Source organism: Typopeltis vanoorti, chromosome 23 (genome assembly GCF_054136105.1).
Source record: "Typopeltis vanoorti isolate ZY-2024b chromosome 23, IOZ_Tvanoo_1.0, whole genome shotgun sequence".
NCBI lineage: Eukaryota > Metazoa > Arthropoda > Arachnida > Uropygi > Thelyphonidae > Typopeltis > Typopeltis vanoorti.
The window spans coordinates 42499336-42527036 of NC_143571.1; the positions used below are offsets into that span (position 1 = coordinate 42499336).

At 34.5% G+C, this 27701-nt stretch overlaps 1 protein-coding gene across 3 annotated transcripts in view; it reads left to right on the forward strand.

The window, feature by feature from the left end:
- The window catches only part of LOC150093803 (FAST kinase domain-containing protein 4-like), an 88909-nt gene extending 62474 nt beyond the window's left edge, over positions 1 to 26435 (forward strand). For 2 of the 3 annotated variants that reach the window (XM_090412969.1, XM_090412970.1), the window contains exons 7-10: positions 9102 to 9213; positions 19660 to 19774; positions 22417 to 22504; positions 25745 to 26435. In XM_090412969.1, the coding sequence (XP_090269095.1) occupies positions 9102 to 9213; positions 19660 to 19774; positions 22417 to 22504; positions 25745 to 25875 (446 nt within the window). In that variant the 3' untranslated portion in view covers positions 25876 to 26435. The remainder of the gene's footprint in view (positions 1 to 9101; positions 9214 to 19659; positions 19775 to 22416; positions 22505 to 25744) is intronic. The other variant, XM_090412971.1, reaches the window with a different exon arrangement.
- Positions 26436 to 27701: the final 1266 nt, after the last annotated feature.

Sequence of the window (27701 nt, forward strand, 5' to 3'; positions counted from 1 at the left end):
TTCGATTAATTGTTTTTCGATAAACTGATTTTCGATGAATTGTTTATTCGGTGACTTTTTCGACGAATTGTTGTTCGATGAATTGCCTTCAATGAATTGTCTTTCGGTAAACTGTTTTTCGATGAACTCTCCGGATACCGGTACAACACCAACAACGCGTTGCAAAGGTAGAGCAAGCTAACATCACTCCTATCTCAGTATCTCCCATAATGCAAAACACATCTCCTTGTGGATATGTATAATGTTATGCATAATGTTATTATAATGCATAATGTTATAATATAATGTTATGCATAATGCATAACATTATACATATCTGCAAGGGGATGTGTTTTGTATTATGGGAGATACTGAGATAGGAGCGATGTTAGCTTGCTCTACCTTTGCAACGAGTTTGTCCGGTGTTGTACTATCTTATCCCAGTCCTGAAGATACTTTCAGGCACAAACTTTGTTTGCTCACACTTGGATAAAGGGTTAAACTAAATCTATTATAAATTAAGACTATTTAATACAGTAAATATATCTGCCAGGTATGCTAATTGACTGAGCCATTTCCAATTATGTAAATGCTTTTTCAATTCAAAATTTTCATCAAGAAAAACTTGTACTTCATTCCAAAATTCAAATAAACCAGTAAGGACTTTTCCACGAGAAAGCCAACGAACATCGGTATGGAAAAGAAGTTGTGTATAGTTTTATTATAAGTGTAGCCAAAGCCTCCCTGTGTATGCAGCAGTGTGTCGACTTTGCATTTGGTGCAACAGCTTGAATCTTTGAAACAAGCCCTTTTTTTAGATCCGACCATGAATTTCGCTCTATCCGTGCTTATTCCAACACAACTTTTCCAATCAGGCTTGTTTTGATGCATAAAGGTATTTATACTGTTGAATATTTCTTCTCCTGTTGTATTTTCTGGCAAGGGTTGGCAATATAAGAGGTCGTCATGAATTTTTTGATTTTTTTCGTACCTAACGAACACTAGAAGATTTGCAAAATTTGTAATGTCGGTGGATTCATCTACCTGCAATGCATAATAACGACTCTTACGTATATCGGATAACAATGTTTGTTTTATATTTTCAGCCATTTCAGTGATTCTTCAATGAACGGTACTATTTGAACGGCAAATCCGATCAAAAGATCTTTTTGCATCATCTCCGATCATAATGTCCGCTATTATTTTTGCTGCAGGCTTGACCAAAGTTTCAGCAATTGTTTCTGCTGTACCACATTTTTGCTATTAATAGCGACACACGATATGAAGCTTCTAAAGACTTCATATTTTCACCTCCTGACACAATCGACATCACTTTTTGAGATTCTTTTAAATTTTTTAAATACTTTATTTTGAAAAAATTCGACAGGTTTATCCTTGCATTCATTATGTTTCAATTCAAAATGGCGATTTAAATTACATGGTTTCATGCTTTCATTTTTTAAAGTTTCACCGCAAATTACACATAATGGAATAGGTTCCTCTTCATTTCCCTTCTATGAAAATCCACATTTCAAGTAATTTATATCATACTTACAAAGTTTTCTCATCTTCTTCCTAGTTGGTTCTTTAGAGATGTCAGACGATACACACTTATCAATTTCACTTGATCCAGATACAATATCAACATTTTCTTGTTGCTGACAGCTACTTGTATCTACTATGTTCCTCTCTTTTGTGCATTTTAAAAATCCATTCTTTAACTAGTGATCCATACTTATGAATTTGAAAGCTAAAAAAAATTACCGTATTTAACGAACAGTCCTTCAACAAATGGCTAGTGAAAGCAGAACTCGAAACAGACAGCAATGGTAGGCCAGTAGAAATAAAGCAGTTATGAAGACGTTCATATAATTGGTGTGGTATTAACAAAAGATCGTGCTACTAATTGACAGGCAAGCCGACAGTTCAGTTGAAATGCTAATTCTCTTCAACCGAATTCCTTATATAATATCTGAAACACATTCACTATATATTTCTTAGTTTTAACACGTTCACTCAAACAAAACCATATGTTGCCAGTGCACCATATGGTTTTGATTGTCTACTATACAGCATTTTATGTGGGAGGGGTCATGCGATTCATTATTTAGTGCCAGTTGTCTCTAATTGCACTGTTTGTTGAGAAACATGTTACACAGCCTGCAGATGTCTCTGTACCTTATTCAATAATAAGTTTAGTTTAATCCTTTATCTACCTTATTCAGTGATACAATAGGAACGTTTTACGATCTCAAACTTAAATTTTATTCCATGCGTTAATGATGCATAGCCGAAAATTGCCACGGATCCCCCTGAAGACCTTTCGCGGACCCCAGGGGTCCGCGTACCACACTTTGAGAAACACTGCCCTATAGCATCGGTTCCCAACCGGTAGTATGTATGCCCTCGGGGATGCGTGCTGGGTCGTTTTCAGGGGTACACAAAAAACAATCAGTAATGGCGGAAAAACAAGTAAACAAAATGCAAAATGTTAGTTATGGAACAATAACTCCTTTTGATGTGACGATTGCAACAATCCTATTGACATACTTTTCACAAGCGTATAATAGCAGTTAATGGAAATTTTGGACCATTTTTCCTGTAGGCATGTAATGAGGTCCTGAACTGTTGTGGGGCAGATGCACCTTGATCTCACCCAATGCTCCAGTTCATCTTACAGATGTTCAGTAGGGTTGAGATCAAGGCTCTGTGGAGGCCAGTCAAGTGTTTCATGTTCATGGCCACAAACCATGCAATTACAGCAGCAGAAGCAGCCTTATGACAATGGATACAGATAGTATCATTAGGAGATTGTGAAACATCTATCAATGCTGACTGTAGATCAACTGCTGCACTTTTACATCAGCAGTTTCTGTGAGAGCATATTTCCAGATACCTGACAAAAGACGATTATAGTTACCCTTCCTAAGCTAGGGAAGGATCCAAAATTCCGACATAACTACTGTCCAATTGCCCCGAGCAGCTCCTTGTGCAAGATTCTGGAAAAATGGCTAACTGTGTCTTTTATGGTTTCTGGAGAGAAACAACCTCTTTTCCATAACAGTCTGGCTTCTGAAAATATCATTCTACCACTGATCATCTTGTTCAACTTGAGGCATCCATTAGAAATGCCTTCCTAAAATGCGAGTATCTAGTATTGGTTTTCTTTGATTATGAAAAAGCATATGACACTGCTTGGAGATTTTTGGAATACTGAAAGACCTACAGTGATTTTGATCTTAGAAGGAATCTCCCTGTTTTTATCAAAAACTTCTTATCTAACTGAACCTTCCAAGTCTGAATGGGAACTGCCCTCTCCTGTCCCTGTAACCAAGAAGAGGTAGTCCCACAATATTCTGTGTTAAGTATTATGCTTTTTGCAATCAAAGTTAACTTGATAACAACTTCCTCCAATAGTAAGTAATGCTGTTTAGAAATTCTAGATTGTGTCTATAAAGATTATTTTTATTCTCTGAGTGTTTAGTATTTACACATGGATTTAATTCTGATTGGTGCAATGACTTTTAACATTTGTTTCTTTTAATCACTGACTGAAGACCAAATACAAAAAATACATATGTTTAATAAAAACTAAAACAACATATACATTGAAATGACATTACATAAATACAAAGTACTGGATCCAAGGCCTTCTAAAATAAATCTACACTTTAGAGATTTTCTTATCCAAAAATATTAAAATCACCCATTCTTTGACTCATTTTATTACTGGATTGTTTAACATGGACTTCATGTCTGTAGTACACCCACAGATGCGAGACCCTTTGACACTTCTGCGCATGTCACAAAAAGGAGAATCCATTCTGATAATATGGTAATCAATCCGTCTTCTGGGATGAGTTTGTTAATTATTACAGGTCAGAAAATTTAGCTTTTCTTTTACGAACATTGTAGTTTTTAAAGTGGTAACTATTTTGCTTGTATAACAGTTGGAAAAAATGTACGTAGAGTATTAACAAAATTAAAAAAGGTATAACATAAAATAAAAATTTAACGAAATTTATTTTTAAGAAAGTTTTGTATAAAATAAAAATAATTATGCAGAAAAACAGAAATTTTTTCAAATGAAAGATATTCTAAACTTACAGTTGAGAGAACTAAGACACTTTAATGTCCTAAACTGATTAATTATTTATGACTTATGACTCTTTAACAAAACCATGTAAAAAAAAAGGTTGAAAAAAAATTTTCCATTATCAAAACCTTTTAATCTTCATAGTCATCTGAATCAGTGTCCGAATCGCCATCACCTTTCACTTAAATTGATCACCAAAGGTTTACATAATACTTCGATAATTCCGTCTATGTCCCAATACATATTTTCCAATGAGGTGACATGAGAGCAAAATTTTCCCATTAATACTTTCAATCGCCGTTCTGAAAGCTTAAAAAGTTTTGACATATCAATACCTCCCAGTTACGTTGTGATGACGAATGTAATTTTTCACTTCTGCCCAAGCCTACTCAATAGCATTAATATCACAGTGATATGGTGGTAGCCTCAAAGCTAGGAATCCATGCTCTTTGAGCATCATGTGGAATTTAAATAGTTTAGTTGTGGGTGAATTTCTTTTGACCAAATTAAGCAATTCAATTTTTCACATATCTGGGGAATGAGAAATGTTATTTGCAGAGAGCCAATCCATAAGTATGGATTGCTTGTTTCTTATTAGAACTTGCTTCTTATTAGACCAATTTGGAAGTTTGTTCAATTGAATGGAGTGATATGAAGCATTATCAATTATAACAGCTGTATTTTTAGAAAGGTTTGGCAGTTTTTCTTCTTTTTATGACTTGAAAAACTTATTTTTATGACACATTTTATGACTTGAAAAAGGGGAACAAGGAGACTGCCTTCTAATGATTCTTTTCCGCAGAATGTCAGCACATAATTCAATATTCTTTTGCAAGAGCTACTGGAAGGTTTAACACTGGAAGTTATTGACTGTACTGGATCCATCGTACAAATTAATAAAAAAAAAAATTAATGCAAAAAAAGCGACAACAAAAATCAAGCTACTACTAGTACAGCGACAGACAAGAAAGCACGTGATTTCGCTTGTTGGTGACCAGTTTGTACATCCTTCATTTCTTTCTCTCCTTCAGCATGCATCAACTATTCTTGCCATGTCGCCAAACGAAGCTCTAGCAAGTGTAGGTGGACTATACCAGACTAAACACCTTGTTTTTACAATAACAAAATGTTCATCGGAGCCAGTTTCTTTGTTAGGTCTTTTTCCGAAAACATAAAATTTTCTTTTCCATAGGATCCTCTTTTTATATCCCTTATGTAGCATACAATATTATTTCTCCTGTCTCACTGAAGTATAAATATTTCATACCTCTTGCATTTCTATTTGATGCACAATTTACTGTACCAGAGAGAAAGGTTTTTTCTACTACTTCATAAACGACAGATCTAAGTACAGCTCTTCATTTACGCTTTTAAATATCACCAATTGCTTTTTCTAGAGTAATCTGGTGTCCTTAAGACAGAAGATTAAATTTTCTATTCCACATTTACTTGAACATTCAGTTAGAACACCGACTGCAATATCTTCTTTTATTTACTAAATATTTGTTGACAGTCACAACTCCAAGGTTTAAAGACTCAGTCCTACGATTCCTTTTCGGAATCTTGTATTAATATTCTGCCGATTGTCATGTAAAGCTTAAAAAACTTCCTAAGAACAAAATTCCTTCAGTGTACGTTCTTAAACTTCCATTAGCTCTCTATTCCTCATTACTCTGAATTCTCTCTGTCTCAGCTGTCAATCACCCATTAATCTCCTTGGTGAACATGCACACTCCCTGTAAATGGCAAGCAAGAAGTTGCGTATGATGGTTGACATGTTGTATCTGTTAACATAACATGAATGTCTTTCAAAACACAACGCTTAATCATTTTAAATTACAGTAAAAAAATTGAAAGTAATACAACTATCAGAATCTAGATGAAAGTATATCAATTTCACATGGTTTACATTTCATTTTGACAATAATAATAATATCAATAATGGGCACATCGCAAGTGCCAATGTGCATGTTATGAAACCAAAACTAATAACATATTAGTTTTGTAAAATTCGTAAAAATTTGTAAAAATCTTCAGAATTTTGAATTATGAGTACAGGCGGTCCCCAGGTTATGGACAACCCGACTTACAGCATTCCATACTTACGAGCGGGCTCCCATAAGGATATTAATAATTAAATTAATAATTCGGGAACTAGTTTCTTTTGCGCATGTAAACAAACGTGCACTTTGCCACATTATTAAAGCAGTTCTTCCCATTATTTGGAAGTTAAATTTAAGGGCCTGGGTCGCACTTGCCATTTTTGAAGATTGGTTCTTGAACTATTTTATTCCTGCTATGGAACATTATTGTTCGTAAAAGAAAATTCCCTTTAAAATTCTGCTTGTGCTGGACAATGTTCCTGGACATCCAACATCTTTAGATAACCTTCACCCTAATGTAAAGGTCGTACTTTTACCTCCCAACACTGCATTTTACTACAGCCAATGGACCAGAGAGTCATTTCTGCATTTAAGGCTTATTACTTATGTTTGTTTTTATGTTCTGTTTGTTTGAATTAAAATAAAGGGCACAATGGTTTCTGTAACTTATTATTACAGTACAAGGTATTATTATTATATTACACTGTATTATTATTGTCACATATGAGCCACTATAGTATTGTTGTTATTATTAATATGACTGTATATGCTCTGTTCATCAGGGATTCGAGTTACATACAAATCTGACTTAGATGTTCTCAGGAACATATATCGTTCATAGACTGGGGATTGTATTTTTACAATGTCCTATATGCAGATGACTTTACCATTTTCTGTCACTAATGTAATATGAGGATCATAGAAAGACAGCTGCAGCCAGCCACTAACCATCTCTCCAAATGGGTGCTTGTAAATGGTTTCACATTTTCACAGTAGAAGACAATTTGTGTTCACTTTTGCACAGGCATGGTCTTCATCCTGACCCAGAACTCCAACTAGTATAATCACAATTCCAGTTGCATCAGAAGCCACGTTCTTGGGACAGATATGAGGCAGTAAACTCAGTTTCCTCCTTCACTTATGTCAATTACAAGACAAGTGCCATAATGCAATGCATATTCTTCACTCCCTGTCTTTCACCTACTGGAGTGTTGACAAATGTTCTTTGCTTCGTTGTACAGGGCATTGATAAGATCAAAATTCACTACAGGTCCCAGGTCTATATTTCTGCTATGGAGCATACACTGGCCCTATTTACCATTAAGCCATCAGAATTGCATCTTAAGCATTTTGTAAACCACCTATTCCTAGTCTGTACAACAAGGCAAATGAACACTTTTGTCACATCAACATCAATAGCTATCTCTGCTATATGTTATTAAAATGAAATCCTTGCCAGAACACCCCATACATCTAACTATCTTTCAGCCACAATAGGAGAATCTCTACAACACCCAACAGACTACCACGAAGTACTTTGGTTTGTGGATAAAAGCTTTCCTACAAGCTCTAGAAATAATGGTGACAAAATAGCTCAGACATCACCAAACTCACTTCCATAATGAAAATCATATTCATTAGCATCCATCTTTACTTTCAGTGGCTGCCAAAAATTTTGACTCCTGCTGTTGTCTATCAGCTGCTCTTCAAAGCTCATAGAACTGAATACTCTGATTTTGTGCCTGTCTGCACAGATAGCTCAAAATCAGAGCACCTAGTGAGATCTTCTGCATCTTTCCAGACAAGCTTATATTTGCACAAACTTACTAGAATGTAACTACTTTACAGCAGAGCTGTATACGATAAAGCTTACATCAGATTTCACTACTACCAAAGGTGCATAATATATTCAGACTTGCAAAGTTCTCTTCAGGTAATGAGAAGTCTAGAGCATCGGTTCCCAACTGGTGGTGTGCATACCCCCAGGGGTACGTGCTGGTCGTTCAGGGGTACACAAAAAATAATCAGTAATGGTGGAAAAACAAGTAAAGTAAACTATTTTACATTAAGATAGACACTGAACAAAACTGTCAGTATTTAAAAACAGCTATTTTAAAAACAAGGGGTACAATTTATAGAAATGGGTTTAAAAGGGGGGGTACATAAGTGGAAAAAAGGTTGGGAACCACTGGTCTAGAGCTATAGCAACTCTATATTAGCTCTCTGCAGTGAGGTCAGCTTATTTCTCAAATGCTATACACAGAAAGTAATAATAAGCTCAACCAAATTAAGACTGAAATTAAATTATGGCAGTCTAATGTATCCAGGGTTTGAACAAAGGAAGTTGTTCTTGCTTAGCTCCACATTGGTCGTCATCTCCTCCACTCCTTCCTTTTGAGGGATGATGACATGCTGATGTGTGAGTTTTGCAATGTCTGACTATTCATCACTCATATTTTAATCTGCCCTTGTTTTGCCAACGAGTCTTACACAATCCAGAAATCCTGCTCCTGAGAGCAGGATTTCTGGATTGTGTAAAAAATATAAAAAGAACAATAAAAATTTAAAGAAAAAAAGAACAAAAACCTAGTTCACCAATGGTACTAATATACTGTAGGTTTACAATAATTTTTGTGTGAGAGTTGCATAACAAATATATGTGCAGTGCGCTTTCACTATTGCAAAGTTTCAAGTCTGTAGTGACCAGAGGAATAATTACAGTGGACAATTGGCTGTATGGAATTTTTTTATTTATTTTTTAGAATAGCACTGTGTTTATGAGTGTTGGGACCCTTTGGTAGTGAATGTGTTTTTCTGAAGCAAGAGTCAACTGTTGTAGATATTCATCAGTGTGTACATGAAGAAAATTGTTTAAACAGTTTCTTGAAATCCAGGCCTTAATTTCTGAACTGTTCACATGATTCGATTCCTTGTTAAAATTTTTTAACAATATATACTGTAATTAGTGAATACTCCATGATTCTTGTGTAACATTTATTTTGGAAAGTCATTTAAAAGTTTATTTTAAATTTTTCCAGAAATCTATATTTTGCATGATACTTATGAACCCAATATTATATATTTTCAAAATTAAGATTTTAATAAATGTTGTTATTCTTATTTTATATAATTAATTTACTTAGCAGCAGAATTCATTGTAGACAATCATGACAAGCCGGTTAAATTATCAGAGTTTAATGATGTCATTTCCAGCAAAGAAATAGTACTCAGGTCATTACCTAAGGACTTTCATAGGTGTGTTCTATCAACTTATTATTCAGTCTGCACATTTATGGTTTTACAAAGATTTCATAGTCTGTTTATTTTTAGGTAAATAAAATTTCTTTTACTTTTGATAATGCAGTAGACACTGAAAAAAGGAACTGATAGATTCAGTTCTCATTTCCTTTATTAAGTGTATAATATCTTCATTCACTAACTGAAATGAATACTGACTGTTTACAAATAGTATTCACAAATAGTCTACAAATGTTTATTTTTAAACAACAAATTACACAATAGCCACAGTAATTAACTTTATTGAAAGTACAGATATGTCATACTGAAAATAACAGTACATCATCAGTGTGTAGAAACAAGCAGGTCGAAGAACAGGAATACAAGACACATGCAGCAATCAGTTTACCAATTAAAAGTTGCCACTAGCTAGAAATTAATATTAATAAATAATATTAAAATTATTTTTGATGTTTATGTAAAATAAGAAATCTCCCAAACTTTTGGGAGAGAGAGAGACAATCATTACGATTCAGGATAGGCTGATGCAAAATGCTTCACAACTTTCTTTGATGAGGCATTCATATTTAAAACTGCTTCTATGCAGAAGACAAGCTTCATTTCATGAGATACTGTTTAGTGTCAGTACTATGCTGTGCCAGAACAGACTTTTGAGGTTTCACATATTCAGTATAATACTGATGTTCACTAATTCTTTTTTCCTTGTCTGCCCAAAGTATGTCAAATTAGATTCACAAGGAATCTTGTAAACACCAGCTAACAGATGAGAAATTTTGTTGATAGGAAAATATGTGGGAATAAGGTGATACTTCTTCAGAATTCTGCCAACAGGTTCAGAGATACCAGAAATATGAGGGATTGGAACCATGTGGTCTGTTGAAGAATCCTTAGGTGTTTCCAACATAGGATTCAATTATCTGCTGGATTTGATGAGGGTTGTAACCATTTAATTCCATTTTTAGTTACTGTGTTTTTACACACACTATCTTTCATAGTCTATTTTTAGTCTGCTGTTTAAAACTGGGACAATGGTTATTAGTGATGTATCCTGGCTGATCTGGTTAGTATGTACATCTAATAAAAAGCTCAAAAACTTCTCCCCTCTTCCAGTGATTCTTTGTCCTTACATTTCTTATCCTGCTGTTATTTGTTTAAAAAAGCAGCACTGTTGAAGTATGTTACAGCTCTAAGTAGCTTGTTCACTAATTCTTTCTATTTTGTTACCTCCAAAAATCAAATTTTGCAAATTGTTTAAGTAATTGTTGATCATGCAGTGTGTTATCTAGTAGTGAAATGAGTTTGGTGATTTGTCTTGGTACTCTTTACATCTTTGAACTTAAGGATTGCCAAATATGGCTGCTATAATTTAAATGTAAGTAAACTAAAGCAGTATACACATATGTGAGAGGAATTATCATTTTGTTATACCTGTCATGTTGCTTTGAAACTTAAGTTTCATATTGGAAATTTATATTGTTAGGAAAATCTTTCCTCTTTCATGAGAAATTAGTGATAAGAAACTAACTACAAGAAATTTATTTTACCATTTCCATATCATGAACTCTGTAAAGTTCATATAATAAGAAAAATTCCAAACCTGTTGACGTTTTGCATAACTTGCAAATACCTGTGTAATAATTTATACATCATTTAATATATATTTATATATTTTGTTATATTTTATCTAGCACCATGCTATATTCTAATTCCTTGTGTTCATGTTGGGGTGATCATAGTCCTCTCACAGTCACCCTAAGTATCTGATCTTGTGTTTTTGGCAAACAAGCTACATATTGTAACAGTTCTTTAATTGTAACTAAATCTGGTGTATGTGTGTGTTTGTGGGGGGGAGAATGTGTATGTTTTAGGATATATTAGAAAGCAATAATGAAAAAGAATGCTATATTTGGTTGGTATATTTGAATTATTCAAAGGTGTAAATATGTGAGCCATCATCAATAAGTCGTGAGAAGAAAATGTAAAGGAAAGAACAAGTTTGAGTAGAAATGCTTTCATTACTTGCAAACAAATTATTAATAATTAACATTTGTGATAATATATGTGTAAGTTGTTGTTTGCTGGGTGGAGCAAATAGCATGTGATCATATAAATTCACAGGAATAAGGGAATTTATGATGGCATAATTTAAAAAAAAAAAAAAAAAAAAAAAATCTTGCGATGAGAGGGAAAGAGATTTATTTGCAAAGTATAAATAATTACCCAATAATAAACAGCAGCTGTATACATTTAGTTGTTTAGTAAATAACTATCAGGAGGAGCTAATCTAAAGAACTAATAATGTTGATCAGGTTATCATTTAGGCATGACAGGAATACCTGTGGATTGATGAAGCATCAAATCATCTTGTAAAATTTGTTGTGTTTATTATGTGGATTTATTTCTTTGTTTTATTTATATTTCACTTGATTTTCTAAGAATTTTCTTTTGTTTATTGAGGATCACTTCTATGTTTTATGCAGTAACAGGATACATAATATCCAATCATGATCAGAGTTATCCACACTTTTGGGAATCCTACATTCATTATTACTTTTTTTTGTTAGTGGCTCTTCTATCTAGATATCTAGATATCTTGCATATGCTTGTAGTTTATAATATTTATTTTGATTGTCATAATCAACAAAATAAATAATTAATAAATAAAAAAAATATAAATGAATACTTCTTATAATACATAGTATTCATTTTTATTCAGGAATAGATAAAGTTTTATATTGAAAAGAATAACATGTAAGAAAGTTTTAAAGCGAATAAAAGTTGAGCAGCTCTCAGATGTAAACTGTAGACTAAAATACAGAAATATTATTGAAAAGAAAATGAAAGAGTTTGAGAACAGGAATCAAACCTTGGAGATTCAGTGGCAAACTCTGAAGGAAACATTGATTGATTCTGCCAGAGAGGCATGTGGTGAGGTTGTGTGCAAAGATAAAAAAATCAGAACTCCCTGGTGGACACAGGAAGTTAAAGAGGCAGTGAAGGAAAAGAAGAAAGCATATCAAAAGTTCCTGGCAAATAAGTCAGCTTTTACTCTTACAGAATACAGAGACAAATGTAAGAAAGCTAAACAGTGTGTAAAACTAGCTAAACAAAAGTCATGGGAGGACTTTGGCAAGAATATAGAAAATAAATATCAAGAAGGTGGCAAAATATTCTGGAGGTTGTTGAAGAAGGTTAGGAATGGAGGAAAGAGTGCTGTAAAAGGAATTAGAGATGATAAAGGTGAAATGAAAACAGGAGAAAAAGATATCCTTGAAGTATGGAGTAATTACTTTGAAAAACTGCTAAATGAAACAAGCAGTGATGACAGCACAGTGATAAAAAAACACTGACCAGGCATGCAGTCAGGAATACATATCCATACTTGAAGTAGAAAAAGCCATCAAAGGCTTGAAATGTGGAAAGGCAGCAGGAGTAGATGATATTCGACCAGAAATGCTGAAGTATGGTGGTATAAGAGTCTTACAGTGGCTGCACTGCATAGTTCAGAAAGCCTGGACAGAGGGACGAATTCCCGATGATTGGAGTAGAGCTCTCATAGTACCCATATATAAAAAGGGAAATAAAACTGAATGTGAGAATTACAGAGGTATTTCCCTACTGAGTGTTCCTGGCAAGATCTATGCAAGTATACTTGAGAAACGGTTGAGAAGAATTGTGGAAGAAAAGCTTGGTGAAGAACAAGCTGGATTCAGGCCAAATAGAGGCTGTCAGGATCAGATCTTCACTTTACGACAAATAGTCGAGAAAGCATGGGAATATAACAAAGATCTGTATTTAAGTTTTGTCGATTTGGAAAAGGCATATGACAAGGTGCCAAGAGAGAAGCTATTCAATACGCTGCAGTTATATGGTGTCAATGGGGCATTATATCAAGCAATACTTAGTCTTTATTTGAGTTGTGAGTCAGCAGTTAGAATTGAAGGAAGTACAGGAAGATGGTTTAATGTTAAATCTGGTGTGAGACAAGGATGTACATTATCCCCTCTGTTATTCATTATCTATATGGATCACATTATGAAGGAATGTGGTATTAAACCTGATATCAAAATTGGAGATGTTAATGTCAGCTCTTTGCTTTATGCGGATGATGTTATACTTCTAAATAAATCCGCTACAAGTCTGCAAGATTCTCTGACTAAATTGAATAGCTGTTGTAATAGATATGGTATGAAGGTCAGCAATAAAAAGACAAAGACAATGAAAATAGGCAGAATCATTGAAAATGTCAACTGTGTTGTGAATGGAGAACCTGTGGAACAAGTAAAACATTTCAGCTACTTAGGCACAATTTTTACTGAAGATGGTAAACTAAATATAGAAATAGACAACAGAATCAGCAAAGCTGGTATTGTGGGAAGTCAATTGAATAAATTCATATGGAATAAGAAAGAAATTAGTCGGAACACTAAATTAGCTGTATACAAGACTGTGTTCAAACCAATTTTAACTTATGGATCTGAGAGCTGGGTCAGAAGTAAAACACTTGACCAAAGACTAGAGACCGCAGATATGAGAATCCTGAACAGATGGCATCAATGGCAATATCATATTAAAAATGAGGATATTAGGAAAGAACTTGACATTGTCAGCATCCAGGAATGCGTTAGCAGAGCTAATCTCAGATGGTATGGTCACTTAAATAGAATGGGAGAGGAAAGATTAGCAAAACAAGTGTTCTCTGCCAGGTTGGCAGGAAAACGACCCAGAGGAAGACCAAGATATAGGTGGATTGATACGGTACAAAGTGCCTTAGACGATAGAAATATAAGATCTGATAATGTTGGAGTCTTGACAAATAACAGACTGATTTGGAGGAAAATTGTAGATAGGAAGTTAGTAATGATGTAATTTTTTCATGTAGTACTGTCATATCCTGTACACCCCTTGAGGGTACATGGCAGGAATTTGATGATGATGATGATAAAGTTTTATTATGTCTCTTGTTTCCTAATACTGAAATAAAATGTTCCTATACCATGAAAAACTTTCCAATCTCAACAGATGCAATACTGCAGAAGCAAGAAAAACAAGTTGCTTTGTTTATCACTAAATACAGTATTCAGAGACATTTGACGTCTTTGCACTATATTTAGCAATTAGTTTAAATAGAGACAACTGAAACTGACACTCATAATGGAAAAACACTCCCCTCCCACAGACTTGCTGCAGGTATGCAAACAAAACAGATTTATTGCAGCACTAAACATGGCAGCTAAGTGAACACATTTCAGATTTGTCCTAACATCCGCTTTCAAATTTTCATTTCCACGAAAAATGTATAACAGCTGTTTATAATGTAGTCATTGGATACAGAAAATGCTCAATTTATACATACATCTTCGAGGCCCACGTTTCCTAATTGGGTTGTGGGGGCAACAGCTGCAAGAGGAACTTCCAATGGTCACGATCCTCTGCCACCAAGCTCAGGTGTTCTGGTGGGATTCCCAAACGTGTCCATCCAAGATTTTGGATATAATCTATCCAGTGAGTCCTTGGCCTTCCACGTGGCCTCCCACCCTCTGGCTTGGAATAGAGGGCCTGCTGAGGGAGCCTCGCTTGTGGCATTCTGACGAGGTGCTCGTATCAACGTAACTGTAATCTCTCAACACGGAGAAGCAACGGTTGAGTATTGAGGGTTTCCCAAATTGCAGAGCTTCTGATTCTGTCGAGTCTTGTCAGCCCCGCAACCCCTCGAAGGAACCTCATTTCAGCCATTTGGATTCGTGTCTGCATTCTTTCGGTCATTACCCAACTCTCATGACCATAGGTGAGGATGGGGACATACTGTATTGAAGACAGCCAGCTTTGCCTTCTGGCTTAACTTCTGCTTCAATACTACCGAACGGCCAAGCTCCCGCAGTATTGAGCTTGCTAAGCCAATTAGAGTATCTAGCTCTAAGTCCCATTTTCCATCATTCGTGAATATGGACCCAAGGTATTTAAACTTCTCCACCTCCCTCATTGGGACCCCACTTACATGTAGAGTGCACTGGGATGGTTGTCTTGACACCACAAACGTTTCAGTTTTGGCCACACTGATCTTCATTCCGGCATCTGCACAAACAGCTCAATTTATGTAAAGTGAAAAGAATATGTATATATATATATATATATGACTGGAAGTCAGTCTTTCATCATCATCAAATTCCTGACATGCTCAAGGAGTGTACAGCATATGATTGCGCTACATGAAAAATTTATATCACCACTAACTTCCTATCTACAATTTTCCTCCCAATCAATCTGTTACCTGTCCAGACTCCAACATTATCAGATCTTATATTTCTGTCTTCTAAGAAGGCACTTTTTACCGTATCAATCCACCTATATCTTGGTCTTCCTCTGGGTCTTTTTCCTGTCCACCTGGCAGAGAAAAAGACCAAGAGGCCTTTTGCTAATCTTTCCTCTCCCGTTCTGTTTAAGTGACCATAATACGTGAGATTAGCTCTGCTAACACATTCCTGGATGCTAACAATGTTAAGTTCTTTCCTAATATCCTCATTTTTAATATATTGCCACTGAAGCCATCTGTTCATGCCTCTAATCTTTCTCAGGACTCTCATATCTGTGGTCTCTAGTCTTGGGTCAAGTGTTTTATTTCTAACCCAGCTCTCATCCATAAGTTAAAATTGGTTTGAACACTGTCTTGTATACAGCTAATTTAGTGTTTTTACTAATTTCTCTCTTATTTCATATAAATTTATTCAGTTTACTTCCTACCATACTAGCTTTATTGATTCTGTTGTCTATTTCCATATTTAATTTACCATCTTCACTAAAATTGCACCTAAGTAGTTGAAATGTTTTACTTGTTCTATAGATTCTCCATTCACAATGCATTTGATATTTGTAATGCTTCTGCCTATTTTCATTGTCTTTGTCTTGCTATTGCTTATTTCCAAATTTATTACAACAGTTATTCAATTTAGTCAGGGAATATTGCAGACTTGTACCAATTTATTTAGAAGTATTACATCATCCGCGTAAAGTAAAGAGCTGAAATTAACATCTCGAATTTTGATATCAGGTTTAATACCACTTTCCTTCATAATGTGATCAATATAGATAATGAATAACAGAGGGGATAATGTACATCCTTGTCTGACACCAGATTTAACATTAAATCATCTTGTACTTCCTTCAATACTAAATGCTGACTTACAACTCAAATAAAGACTAAGTATTGCTTTATATAATGCTCCATTGACACCATACAACTGTAGCGTTTTGAATAGCTTTTCTCTATTGTCCTTGTCATATGCCTTTTCCAGATCTACAAAACTTAAATACAGATCTCTGTTATATTCCCATCATTTCTCAACTGTTCATCATAAAGTGAAAATCTGATCCTAACAGCCTCTGTTTGGCCTGAATCCAGCTTGTTCTTCACCAAGCTTCCCTTCCACAATCCTTCTCAACCTTTTCTCACGTATACTTACATAAATCTTACCAGGACTCAGTAGGGAAATACCTCTAATTCTCACATTCAGTTTTATTTCCCTTTTTATATATGGGTACTATGAGAGCTCTACTCCAATCATCTGAAATTCATCCATCTGTCCAGGAGTTCTGGACTATGCAGTGCAGCCACTGTAAGACTTTTATACCTCTGTACTTCAGCATTTCTGGTCAAATATCATCTACTCCTGCTGCCTTTCCTCATTTCAGGTTTTTGATGGCTTTTTTTTTTACTTTGAGTATGGATATGTATTCTCGATTGCATGCCTGTTGAGTGTTTTTTACTACTGTATTGTCACTTATTGTTTTGTTTAGCAATTTTTCGAAATAATTACTCCTTACATCAAGGATATCTTTTTCACCAGTTTTCATGTCCCCTTTATCATCTCTAATTCCTTTTACAGCACTGTTTTCTCCATTTCTGAACTTTTTCAACAGCCTCCAAAATATTTTTCCACCTTTGATATTTATTTTCTGTGTTCTTACCAAAGTATTCCCATGACTTTTGTTTAGTTAGTTTTACACAGTGTTTATCTTTCTTACATTTGTCTCTGTATTCTGTAAGAGCACAAGCTGACTTATTTGCCAGGAACTTTTGATATGCTCTCTTCTTTTCCTTTACTGCCTCTTTAACTTCCTGTGTCCACCATGTAGTTATGATTTTTTTATCCTTGTAGACAACCTCACCACATACCTCTCTGGCTGAATCAGTCAATGTTTTCTTCAGGATTTTCCACTAAATCTCCAAGTTTGGTTCCTGTTCTCAAACTCTTCCATTTTTTTCTTGAATAATGTTTGTGTATTTTAGTCTACAGTTCATCCGAGAGCTGCTCAACTTTTATTCATTTTAAAACTTTTTTTTACATTTTACTTTTCAATATGAAATTCATTTTTATCCAACTCAAGACTAGACAGTGATCGCTTCCAATTTTAAATCCTCTGTACACTCTAGTGTCCTGTGAGAAAACATCACTATCAACAATAACATAGTCAATAAGATTTTTTTTTTTTTAACATGGTCAATAAGATCTTTCCTCTTCTCTCCATGTGAATTTGTGCACATTTCTATGTTGGAACATTGTGTTAGTAATAACCAGTCCATGTCCTAAGTTCGATTCCTGTCGACGATGTGAAGAGCTTAATGATCTTACTCAGCCATAACCAAGTTAGCTGGTCTTTGGATGGACAGCAGGGTTTTTTCATCCCACAAGCAGGCAAACCTGCTCCATTAACACACATGGATACATCACCATTAGGGATGCAGCAGAAGAGTGGCGAACAAGCTGCATTAATACACCAGTAACCTCTCATTAGGAGGGGACTCAACCCATCCTAGATGGATGAGAAGGATAGGATTTGCCATTATTATTAGCTTTGCTTTCTTCTCCAACTTTCCCCAAAATATTTTTGTGTCTGACAATCATTCCCTACTCTGCTATTTAGATCCCCAACAAGGATCTTTAAATCAGTTTTAGTTACATTTAAGATATTCAATATCATCTAGACACTTCATAAATGCTGATTTTACAAATAATATTCTACCAAAAAAAAAAAAAAAGTCACAACTAACATGCTGTATAAGTTTTGTGAAAATGTGACTGCTCAATGCTGAAGCGGCATATATCTGCTAAAGCTAGTTCCAGCCAGCGGTTTACACATGGCAGACACTGCCATGTGTAAACAGAAGGTAACAGAAATGCTGATCATTAGTTAGCATTAGCTATCCCGAGAGTAGGAGAAAAACAATAGACACAGTTGGTGTGAATATATTCTTCCTGATTTGACAGATACCAAGTGATGTACAGTTGGCATAACCAGGCTATGATGACTGTGTTGTGATTAAGTTTACATTATTATTAATCTCCTATCAACAATTTTCCTCCAAAATAGTCTATTACTTGTCATCATTCTAATATTGTCATATCTAAACATTTCGTACTTCTAATGTGCTTCTGACTGAATCAATCCTCCTAGACTTTGGTCTTCCTTTGAGTCTTTTTCCTGCCATCTTGGCATCAAATATCTGCTTTGCTAACTTTTTCTTGAGCCTCTGTAGCTCAGTCAGTATAGATGAAGCACTTTGGTCAGAAAGACTTGGGTTCGATTCTGTTAGTGATGTGAGGAACCTTTATTTGGTCTCTTTTGACCAAAAGTGAGTTAGCCAGTCTCATATGGAGGTAGGAGTTTTTTAACCTGGAAAGAAGTTTTTCATCCCCCAGAACAGGCAAACCAGCCTTGTGAACACACATGGATTACAGTCATGAATATGTCCAGCCATATGCCAGTCCTCCTGAGCCCAGATAAAATTGGGGGAGTTGGGGAAAGTAATGGTGAACTACTGTGTAAAAAATCTCACTAGGAATACTTTGTGGGCAATGCCTACAAAGTCACCTACAGTCAGAAATGACTGAAAGTTAAAATCAGTGAACCTTTCCTCATCCATTCTGTTTAAGTGGCCAATACTACCTTAGATTAGCTCTGCTCATACATTTTTGAATACTGACAATATCAAGTTCTTTTCTAAAATCTTCATTTATGCCATCTGTTCTGTTCATTCCTCTAATTTTTCTGAGAACTCATATCTTTGGTCTCTAGTCTTTGATCAAGTCTTTGCCTTAATTTGTTTTGAAAGAACTATTGAACTTAGTTTATAGAACTGCATCCCTGTTTAATTTACAAATGCATTAAAATGACCATTCCCAGCCAAACCTCAATAATGATGGATTTTGAAATTCTTAGCCTATCTTTTTAACACTATAACTACAACATTATTACTACAACACTATTACTTTATTTCTTAGAATTTGCTATGGTAAGAGCCAACTGTATGTACGTATGTTTAATATAACACAGAATAAGAATATTAATAAAACGCACATTTTTCAATTTTTTTTTTCTTTCATATAAGTATTTATAGTGCACTTCTTCATTTATAGAATTTTGATACAGAATATTTTCATATAGAATTGCTTTAGTTGTTTGGGGCTTTAAAGACATCACGCTGAATTCCCAAGAAATTATTGGTGCTAATGCTCTTGCAGTAAAGCTTTTGCATAAAATAGGTTACACTGTTGTTGAGGTAAGTATTTTATTATTATTCCCCATATGTAGTTTCTTATTAGGTATCAGATATTTGGGAAAGTAAAGCAACAACTCTGTTGTACTGTATTATTATTACTTATATATTATTATTACATGGGTACTCCTGATAGCAAGATTCATCACATTATGCTAACCATCATTAACATGTCTATTATATCTAGTCTTAAACTTAAACATGAACGCATTCTCCCATCCTGTCATGTTTGTCTGTCTTCCTACCTATCTGGTTTACACATAAGTATAAAACTTATGTTTTACACTTATGGCTAAAAACTTATGTTTTTAGTTATAGCATTAACAAAAGCTTATAAATTAACCAGATATAAGTAACTATGATATAATAGCTGACTTTGGTAGAGTGCACCCAGGTTATCTGATGAGTGAGACATTTGCCTGACTGATGAGCCAACATAAAATTTTTTGAGCTCTTGTCATGTATTTAAAAAAAAAATCCTGTATCTTTTCTATAAAACTGTTCAATATATATGTTTGTATCATATCTCCTCTTTCCTGCCTAGTAGCTGAACTTTGTAACTGACAAACCTTCATCCTATTCCCGTGGGAAGCACTTCTGAGACTACTACTTGCCATTTTGGTCACTTGCCTCTGTATTTTTCCAATACTTCTGTGCACAGTAGATGTGGTCATGTTAAAGCTTTATTTAGGTGATTCTCTGAGCTGTTTTGAGGCATAATCTGTTTTGCTTCATTGAACTGGCAAATGTTTTTCAAATTTTCAAGCTATTTAAATTTTAAATTATCCTGCGACATCTTTATTAACTATTGCTCTCCCAGTTTAGACTATTAACTATTGCTCTCCCATCATTAGATGAATGGGAAGTGCATTTGCAATCCATCCAACAGACCAGGTTCAAATTCCACCATAATGTGAATGTTTATGAATATCTTTTGTTGGCCACTTTGGGAGCCACTACCACTCTCTTAGTAGTGGTTTGATAAAGTGTCACATTCTATGTTTGGTCCCTAGAGTCAGGTTTTGGGATTATGTGGTAAAACCCTTACAACGATGCTAAATTAACATTAGGTTTAGTCTTTTATGGATGGTATTTACATAACAGGGGAAAAAAAATACACATGCTGATATTCTATTCCCTCTTGAATTGAGTCCTTCCCAGCATTATTAATGTACAAACTTAACATCAGAAGCCAAAATATAGAGAGCCTTACTGTGAGTGATCACTTGGCAACACAACATTGATTCTGTATCGAATGGATGAAGAGGATTATTGCATCTTTTAAAGTGTATTGTCTCAGATGAACATTTATCCAAGCCATCAGTACAGTTGATGGTGGATAGATGCTTAAGGAGTTTTGGAAAGGTTCTAATATTAGTGATCAGGACTTGAAGAAAAATTTTGTGCTGGCTCACCAGTGAGGCAAAATGTCTCACTCATCAGATGTTAGCCTGGGTGTACTCTGCCAAGGTCAGATCATATAATTTATAATCTTTGGTTATTGCTATGGCTAATTTTTATCCTGTATAATGTTGACTAACTAATGTTGAAGTAGATATGCTAATTACTTTTATGTATTAGCATGTTTATCACTCTGAAAAAAATAAAATCATGAATTTTATAAAGTAATACAAGACCATCTATTATTGGCATTTTTTTTTTTTTTATTAATAATACCATTCTTTGTTTTAATACTTATAACATGCCTTGAATTGCTTTCATGGAAAAAAAGCAAATAGTTTCTTCTCTACCATTATAAGCACACATTTGAAAACATTGAGTAGCATAAAAACTCACAGTAAAGCTCTGAGTTTAGAAATGCACCAACTAGATTAGTGTATTTTTGAATTCTGATTGGGATGGACAGGACCAGTGATGTCATATGACACAGCAGCAATTCAGAAAACAGTTGAAAAACATTTAGGCCAGAGTCAGTTAATGAAATATTTTGGGAAAATAAATACTTCTTTCTCAACTTTCTAACATTTGCTATTGACAGTTAAATTCTGCATATTCTATCACTAGGTAAGAAAAAGCTAATTAGTGTTGTCTGCTGCATATCTATTTTAGGTTGTGTTGCAATTAATGGTGACCTCATGGTATTCACTGTGTTCTGTATAGATAAAACAATGTGCGTGTGTATATCCCATCCTCTCATTGGTCATATTCCATTTTGATAAAATCAGTGATAATCAGCATTTCCCAATAGTAAATATACAAAATTGAAATGAATCTGAATTTTTTTTTTTAACTTCTCAATGCAAAATTCTCACTTGTCACAGACATTGGTTATCCTTAATGAGGTGAAGCAGTCTGATTTGATTGATGGGCAGAGAAATTTATTATAATTTTAATTGCAGTTGAGGTGATTATCAAAGTTTAAAAATCTGTGTGTAGAGACTTTTATATAGCTTTTACACAGGGAAGCTGCTATGTTAATTAATATCTTTTAGTATTTTTCAATTAGTTGTTTTCAGTCCATATAAGCATATGGACTGTTGCATGGAAGATTGTCTTATTTTTTTATAATTAAACTTTCATTAACCATTAATTTCTTTTTATATTGATATCGTCAATAATTTTGTTCTTGCACATGTGACAGTGTTGTTGTTGTTATGATTCTAAAACTGTTTTATTAATTTCAGGTGCCCTACACTGAATTTGGCCATAAATTAACGACTGTGGAGAGGGTCCAGTATCTTCAAAAAAAAATCAAAGAGAAAACTCAAAAATGTAAAACTAACTGTTAATTAGTTTTAATTTTTGAGTTTATATTTATATTTGATGAAGATGATGTTGATAAATAAATAAATATGTATTTATGACCACAAAAAATCATCAGAATTGTTACATGATTGACGTTATCACTAATCAGTAAAGTTGATACTGACTGTAGCAAACACTGGTATGACATACTACTTAAAGTCCCATAGTCACTGTTCTAAAGAATATTCACTATAGTGAAAATCTGTAATTATGGAATTTAAATATCAAAATTTACCAGTACTAACGTGAAATGTTTGTGCTACAATTCTTATTAACTGGTATCTGCAAATTACCAAGTTTCCTCTAATAAACTGCTCAATATACCTATCTAATAGTAAATAATGTCACCTTCCCACCCTCAAAAAAGCCTCAACTTGTCAGGGCATGGACTTCAAAAGTTCTGAAAACATTCCATGGATATGTTAGCCTTTGTAGATCTATAGTGCTTTGAATTGAATTGCAGAACCTTTGGAGTCAGTTCATTTTGACAAAAATCAGGTGTTTGAGATCCAATGACTGAGCTAAGATCGATGAATTGTATAAACCCACCCACTTTTTCTTGCAATCATTCCCACATGATCTATGCCTTGTTGTACATAATCCTTCTGGAATAATTGTTAGAATGAATGAATTGATCCTGAAGAAATGTACTTGGTCAGTAATAGTGTTGAAGTAGGCGGCTGCAGCATTCAAACATTGCTCCACTAGCATCAGGTGGAGCAGTGTCTCCATATATATTATGCCAAGTGGAAGTATTTCAGGCTATTAATGATACAGTTCTTATCATACTCTACCCTTGCCTTCAACTTGGAGCATTTGGAGAAGAGATTCATTGCACTAGATCAGCGCTTCCCAAACTGTGGGCTGCGGCCCCCTTGGGGGCCGTGAATAATGAAAACAAATTTAAAATGTTGTCTTAAGTAGATTTTTTTTATCTTAAAAGAAATGTATTTAACTTTTATTATTTATTATTTCTTTTTTGTTATTTTTTATATTTTAATGGAAAAATGTACACATTGGTTCACAAATTTTGCTTCCTGCACATTTCGCCACTTAATGAACATTAGTAAATATTGCTTATTCATATGTTTCATTTCAAAGCAGTGGTTAATTGTATTTACTTTGAATGCTCTCCAGGGAAGCTCCAAATCTTCCTGTCCCTTTCATCAAGGGTTAGTAATTAGGGACTGTTGATATTGACTTTATATGCGTATCAAAACTCGTTTTATTTTATATTATCACTATCATCCGAGCTAGTTTTCTGTTACCAATAAAAGTTTCGCATATACTTCACACATGAAAGAAAGCTTAAACAAGTTCATGTGGGGAGATAGTAAATTGCTTGCAGTGGTAAACAACACCCCTCCCTAACAGCCACTATACTGCAGAGGCAATAAAAACAAGTACTTTTATTATGCCAGTGAGCAAGGTATGAGGAGTCTGTGTAATATATTTCTCAACAAATAGTGCAATTAGAGACAAGTGGAATAAAAACACTAATTAATGAATCACATGTCCCCTCATACAGAAACTATGCTGTACAGACTGAAACAAAACCATGTGTTGCATGGGCAAACGCAGTATCTAATTAAAAACCATTGTTATTAATTAAAAACTATTGTTATTAATTAGATGTGTGTGAGTTCGAGTTCCCAAGGTAGCAATAAAATTCAACCGAACGTGTCAAAATTTGTACAAGTGTTAAAACTAAGTAATATATATATATATAATGAATGTTATAGCAGTTTCACATATGGAATTCGGTTGAAGAGAGTTAGCTTTTCAAATCAATTGTCAGCTATGCTTTTATCTTTCGGTTGCGCTATCTTTTGTTAATACCGCACCAATCATATGCACGTTTTAATAACCTGCCTTTGCTGTCTGTTTCGCGTTAGGCTTAATTACCGTAAAGGGAGAAAAGTCACAAAAGAGAAAAATGTTCCTGGTCCGGGGATTCCCTTATTCAGGTAATATTCACTAATTTCATGTTATCAGGCTGTAGTGTGCAAGTATCAGTAAGTGGTGATATTATTAGATCTATTCTACATTAAAAAATTTAACCCTGAGGTGGATAAGTTGGCTGATAAAAAATAAAAAAAAAATCCCGCAAATAATCAGAAGCAGCAGAAACAGACTTCAAAAAAAAAAGGACAGTATTTCATATTTTACCAGAACAGCCCACCGTCGTCTTCAGAACCAAATGGTAAGAGGCAAAAAATGTAATATATGCATTTGATTTTTGCAATATTCGCTGTGTATGTTTTGTATTGAATATAAATACAATAAATATTATAATAACATATCTCTCTATTACGATTTTTTTCGAGGGGGGCCGTGAAATATTTTAATTTTTGCAAAGGGGGCCCTGACATCCAGAAGTTTGGAAAGCACTGCACTAGGTGACCTTTTTCTGTTTGCCAAATATTGAATGTCATTGTTCCTTTGTGCACACATGGTTGCCTGTTTTTTTAGCTACCATGAACTGTGATGGAGTCTGATGCATTGTGCATTCTGATATATATTTTTTGCTACCATTTAAATTATATAAATCAAGTAGATATTAAATCCAGCATTATTTCAAAGCCAAATGTAGAAACTATGAAAGTTTCATAAAAAAAAAGTTGACCAAAGCTTACCAGAATACACTCGCTTGCATTTACGAGTCACCCTAGCGTAAACCATGTAGAAGACATGAGCATTTGCCTAAGCATCCATATGCTTGCCTTTTATTGGTCTATTGTGATAAGATTTTACTGGCTTGACAGCTGTTTCGAACTGGTTGGTTCTCTTCAGAGACAGGCAGAAACATTAAGAGAGCAAAACTCTCTTTCAGTACTAAGAAACTTGAAGCATCGGAGAGGTGTATTTTTCTGGAATAATTGTTTGAATGAATGAATTATAGTAAATACTTAATAATACTTATATATATAAATGCTTAGTATTTTATTAAATACCATTTAAATGATTGCTTGTGATTTATCTGTTAACCTGTTAAAGTATTATTTAATAATACACCATGCATCTCTTGTTTCTGGAATCAGTCCCAAATGATTCTAGAATCATTCCCTTAGTTTCTTGGAAGGGACTAAGTTGTTTAGAATAATATGATGTTAGGGTAAGAGCAGTGTTCAGATAATCAGTAGATAGGGAGTTCCATGATAATATAATCAGTGAAATTGCAAATAATATAAAATCTGTTTTCTCTAGGTTGGAGTTTGAAAATTTCAGATAGTATGTTGGATGCCAAGTTACTTTTGTTAGAGTGGATAAATAAACAGATCATGAAGAGTAGCACCTGGTTAATAACCGTGTTAAAAGTAATAGATAATTACTTTTAAGCGAAATGTAGAAATATAGCAGCAAAGGACATCTTACATGTGAGGCAGATCAAAGACGCTGAAGGAAGAGTATTATGGAGGGATGTGGACATAAGAAACAGATGGAGAATTTACTTTGAGGGACTTTGAATGAGGAAAATGCAAGGACTGACAGAGAAGATGGGCAGCCTTCTGAGGGGATGGTGCAGAACATCAGTAGAGTAGAAGTGATGGAGGCCATGAAGAGGATGAGGAATGGAAAATCGATGTGCCCCGATAGGATTCCGGTGGAGGCATGGAAGGCATTGGGGGAAGAGGAAATTGACCTACTATGGGACCTGTTCATGAAAGTTTGCCAACAGGAAAATATACCCCTTCAGTCCAACGGCCAAGAACACCTACTTAGCCCGCTAGGGACACCATCAGGACTTTTAGGAGAACAATAACTTTATCACTTCATTCACAGTTACTGTATTGTACTGCCTACGTGCATGTGCCTTTTTTGTAAGTTCCTTTTGAAGATGGCAACGTGACATTGCCAAAATATCGGGAATATTTATTAAAGTTTAATTTAATTTATATTCGTATCTACGTTGTCAGTTCCTTAAGTGATTTAGTAATGCATAACCAACGTATAAGCCTGTCTACGACAACTACATAATCATAGATGGTGACTTATACATATCATATTAGGCTATTTATTTAATAGGACATAGATATAAAATCTATGAATTCATATTATACAATAAAATTTAATAAAGTGAAATTACAAACTTATGTTACATTTAATGACTTTTCTGTTGCTGAGTACTGGTAGAAAGTTGCTTTATAGAAGGGCTATAGTGTGTACATTTTAATGCTACACAGGCAGCCCTCAAATCATTGCTCAGTCTATTTCTCCCTTTCGATTTGATATTATTTAAGACAGAAAATAGAATTTCACAATAGTATGTAGAAGAGAAAATTGTTAGAAGAGTTTTAGCAAAGATTTTTAGAGCATGAAAGTTTTCGGGAAGGCTATTCGACACGCTTAGAATGTCACATTCTGAATTTTTACACGTGGTATCATGCAGATGTTCCCGCTCAAGTTCTAATTCATTTCTAAGAGCAATAAACTTTCTTTTCCAAATAGGATTACACTGGAAGTCGGCTAGTTGCATTTCTAGATCTTTTAAATCCAACTACTCAAAGCCATCTAATTTAAGATCCATGAATCCTGTTTTATCAGAATACTTTATGAATTGGATTGTTTGTTTTCCAGCATTCGAAATTGCTCAAATCTAGAAGAAAACTGCTCAGTTACTGACTTTAGAACTTTGATAAATAGGCTAACTATAAAATAAAATTCTTTCAATGAACCGAAACCTACCTTCGCCTTAACTGAGAGCGATCTTACACAATTTATTGCAGTTTTTTCGTCAGAATACCAATATCTTTCAACATCCAAGGTGTGTCACCTGAAACCCTCAAGTGTGTCAGTGCTGACATGCATGTCATAGGTTCGCCATCACTGACATATACAAACCGATCAAAATTAAAGTATTCCTGTTTAAGGCCTTGTGGGACACCACCCACTGATCTAAATGCTGTGAAACTTTGCAGAAATACATTGCGTGTCGTACAGAAGCCAGAGAATCCAAGTAAAAGTTCCAAAACTCACTGTGCCACGGACACTGTATGATGTAAACAATGTGGATGTAATTTTTCTGTGTGTGTGTGTAAGAAGGAGAAAAGTGACACAAGCATAAATAACATAATTATTATAACATTATTATTCACTCCATTATGCATGCATGCATTGGCTGTACAGTTCAGTGTGCTGCCCTTCCTGGTATTCCACAAACTGC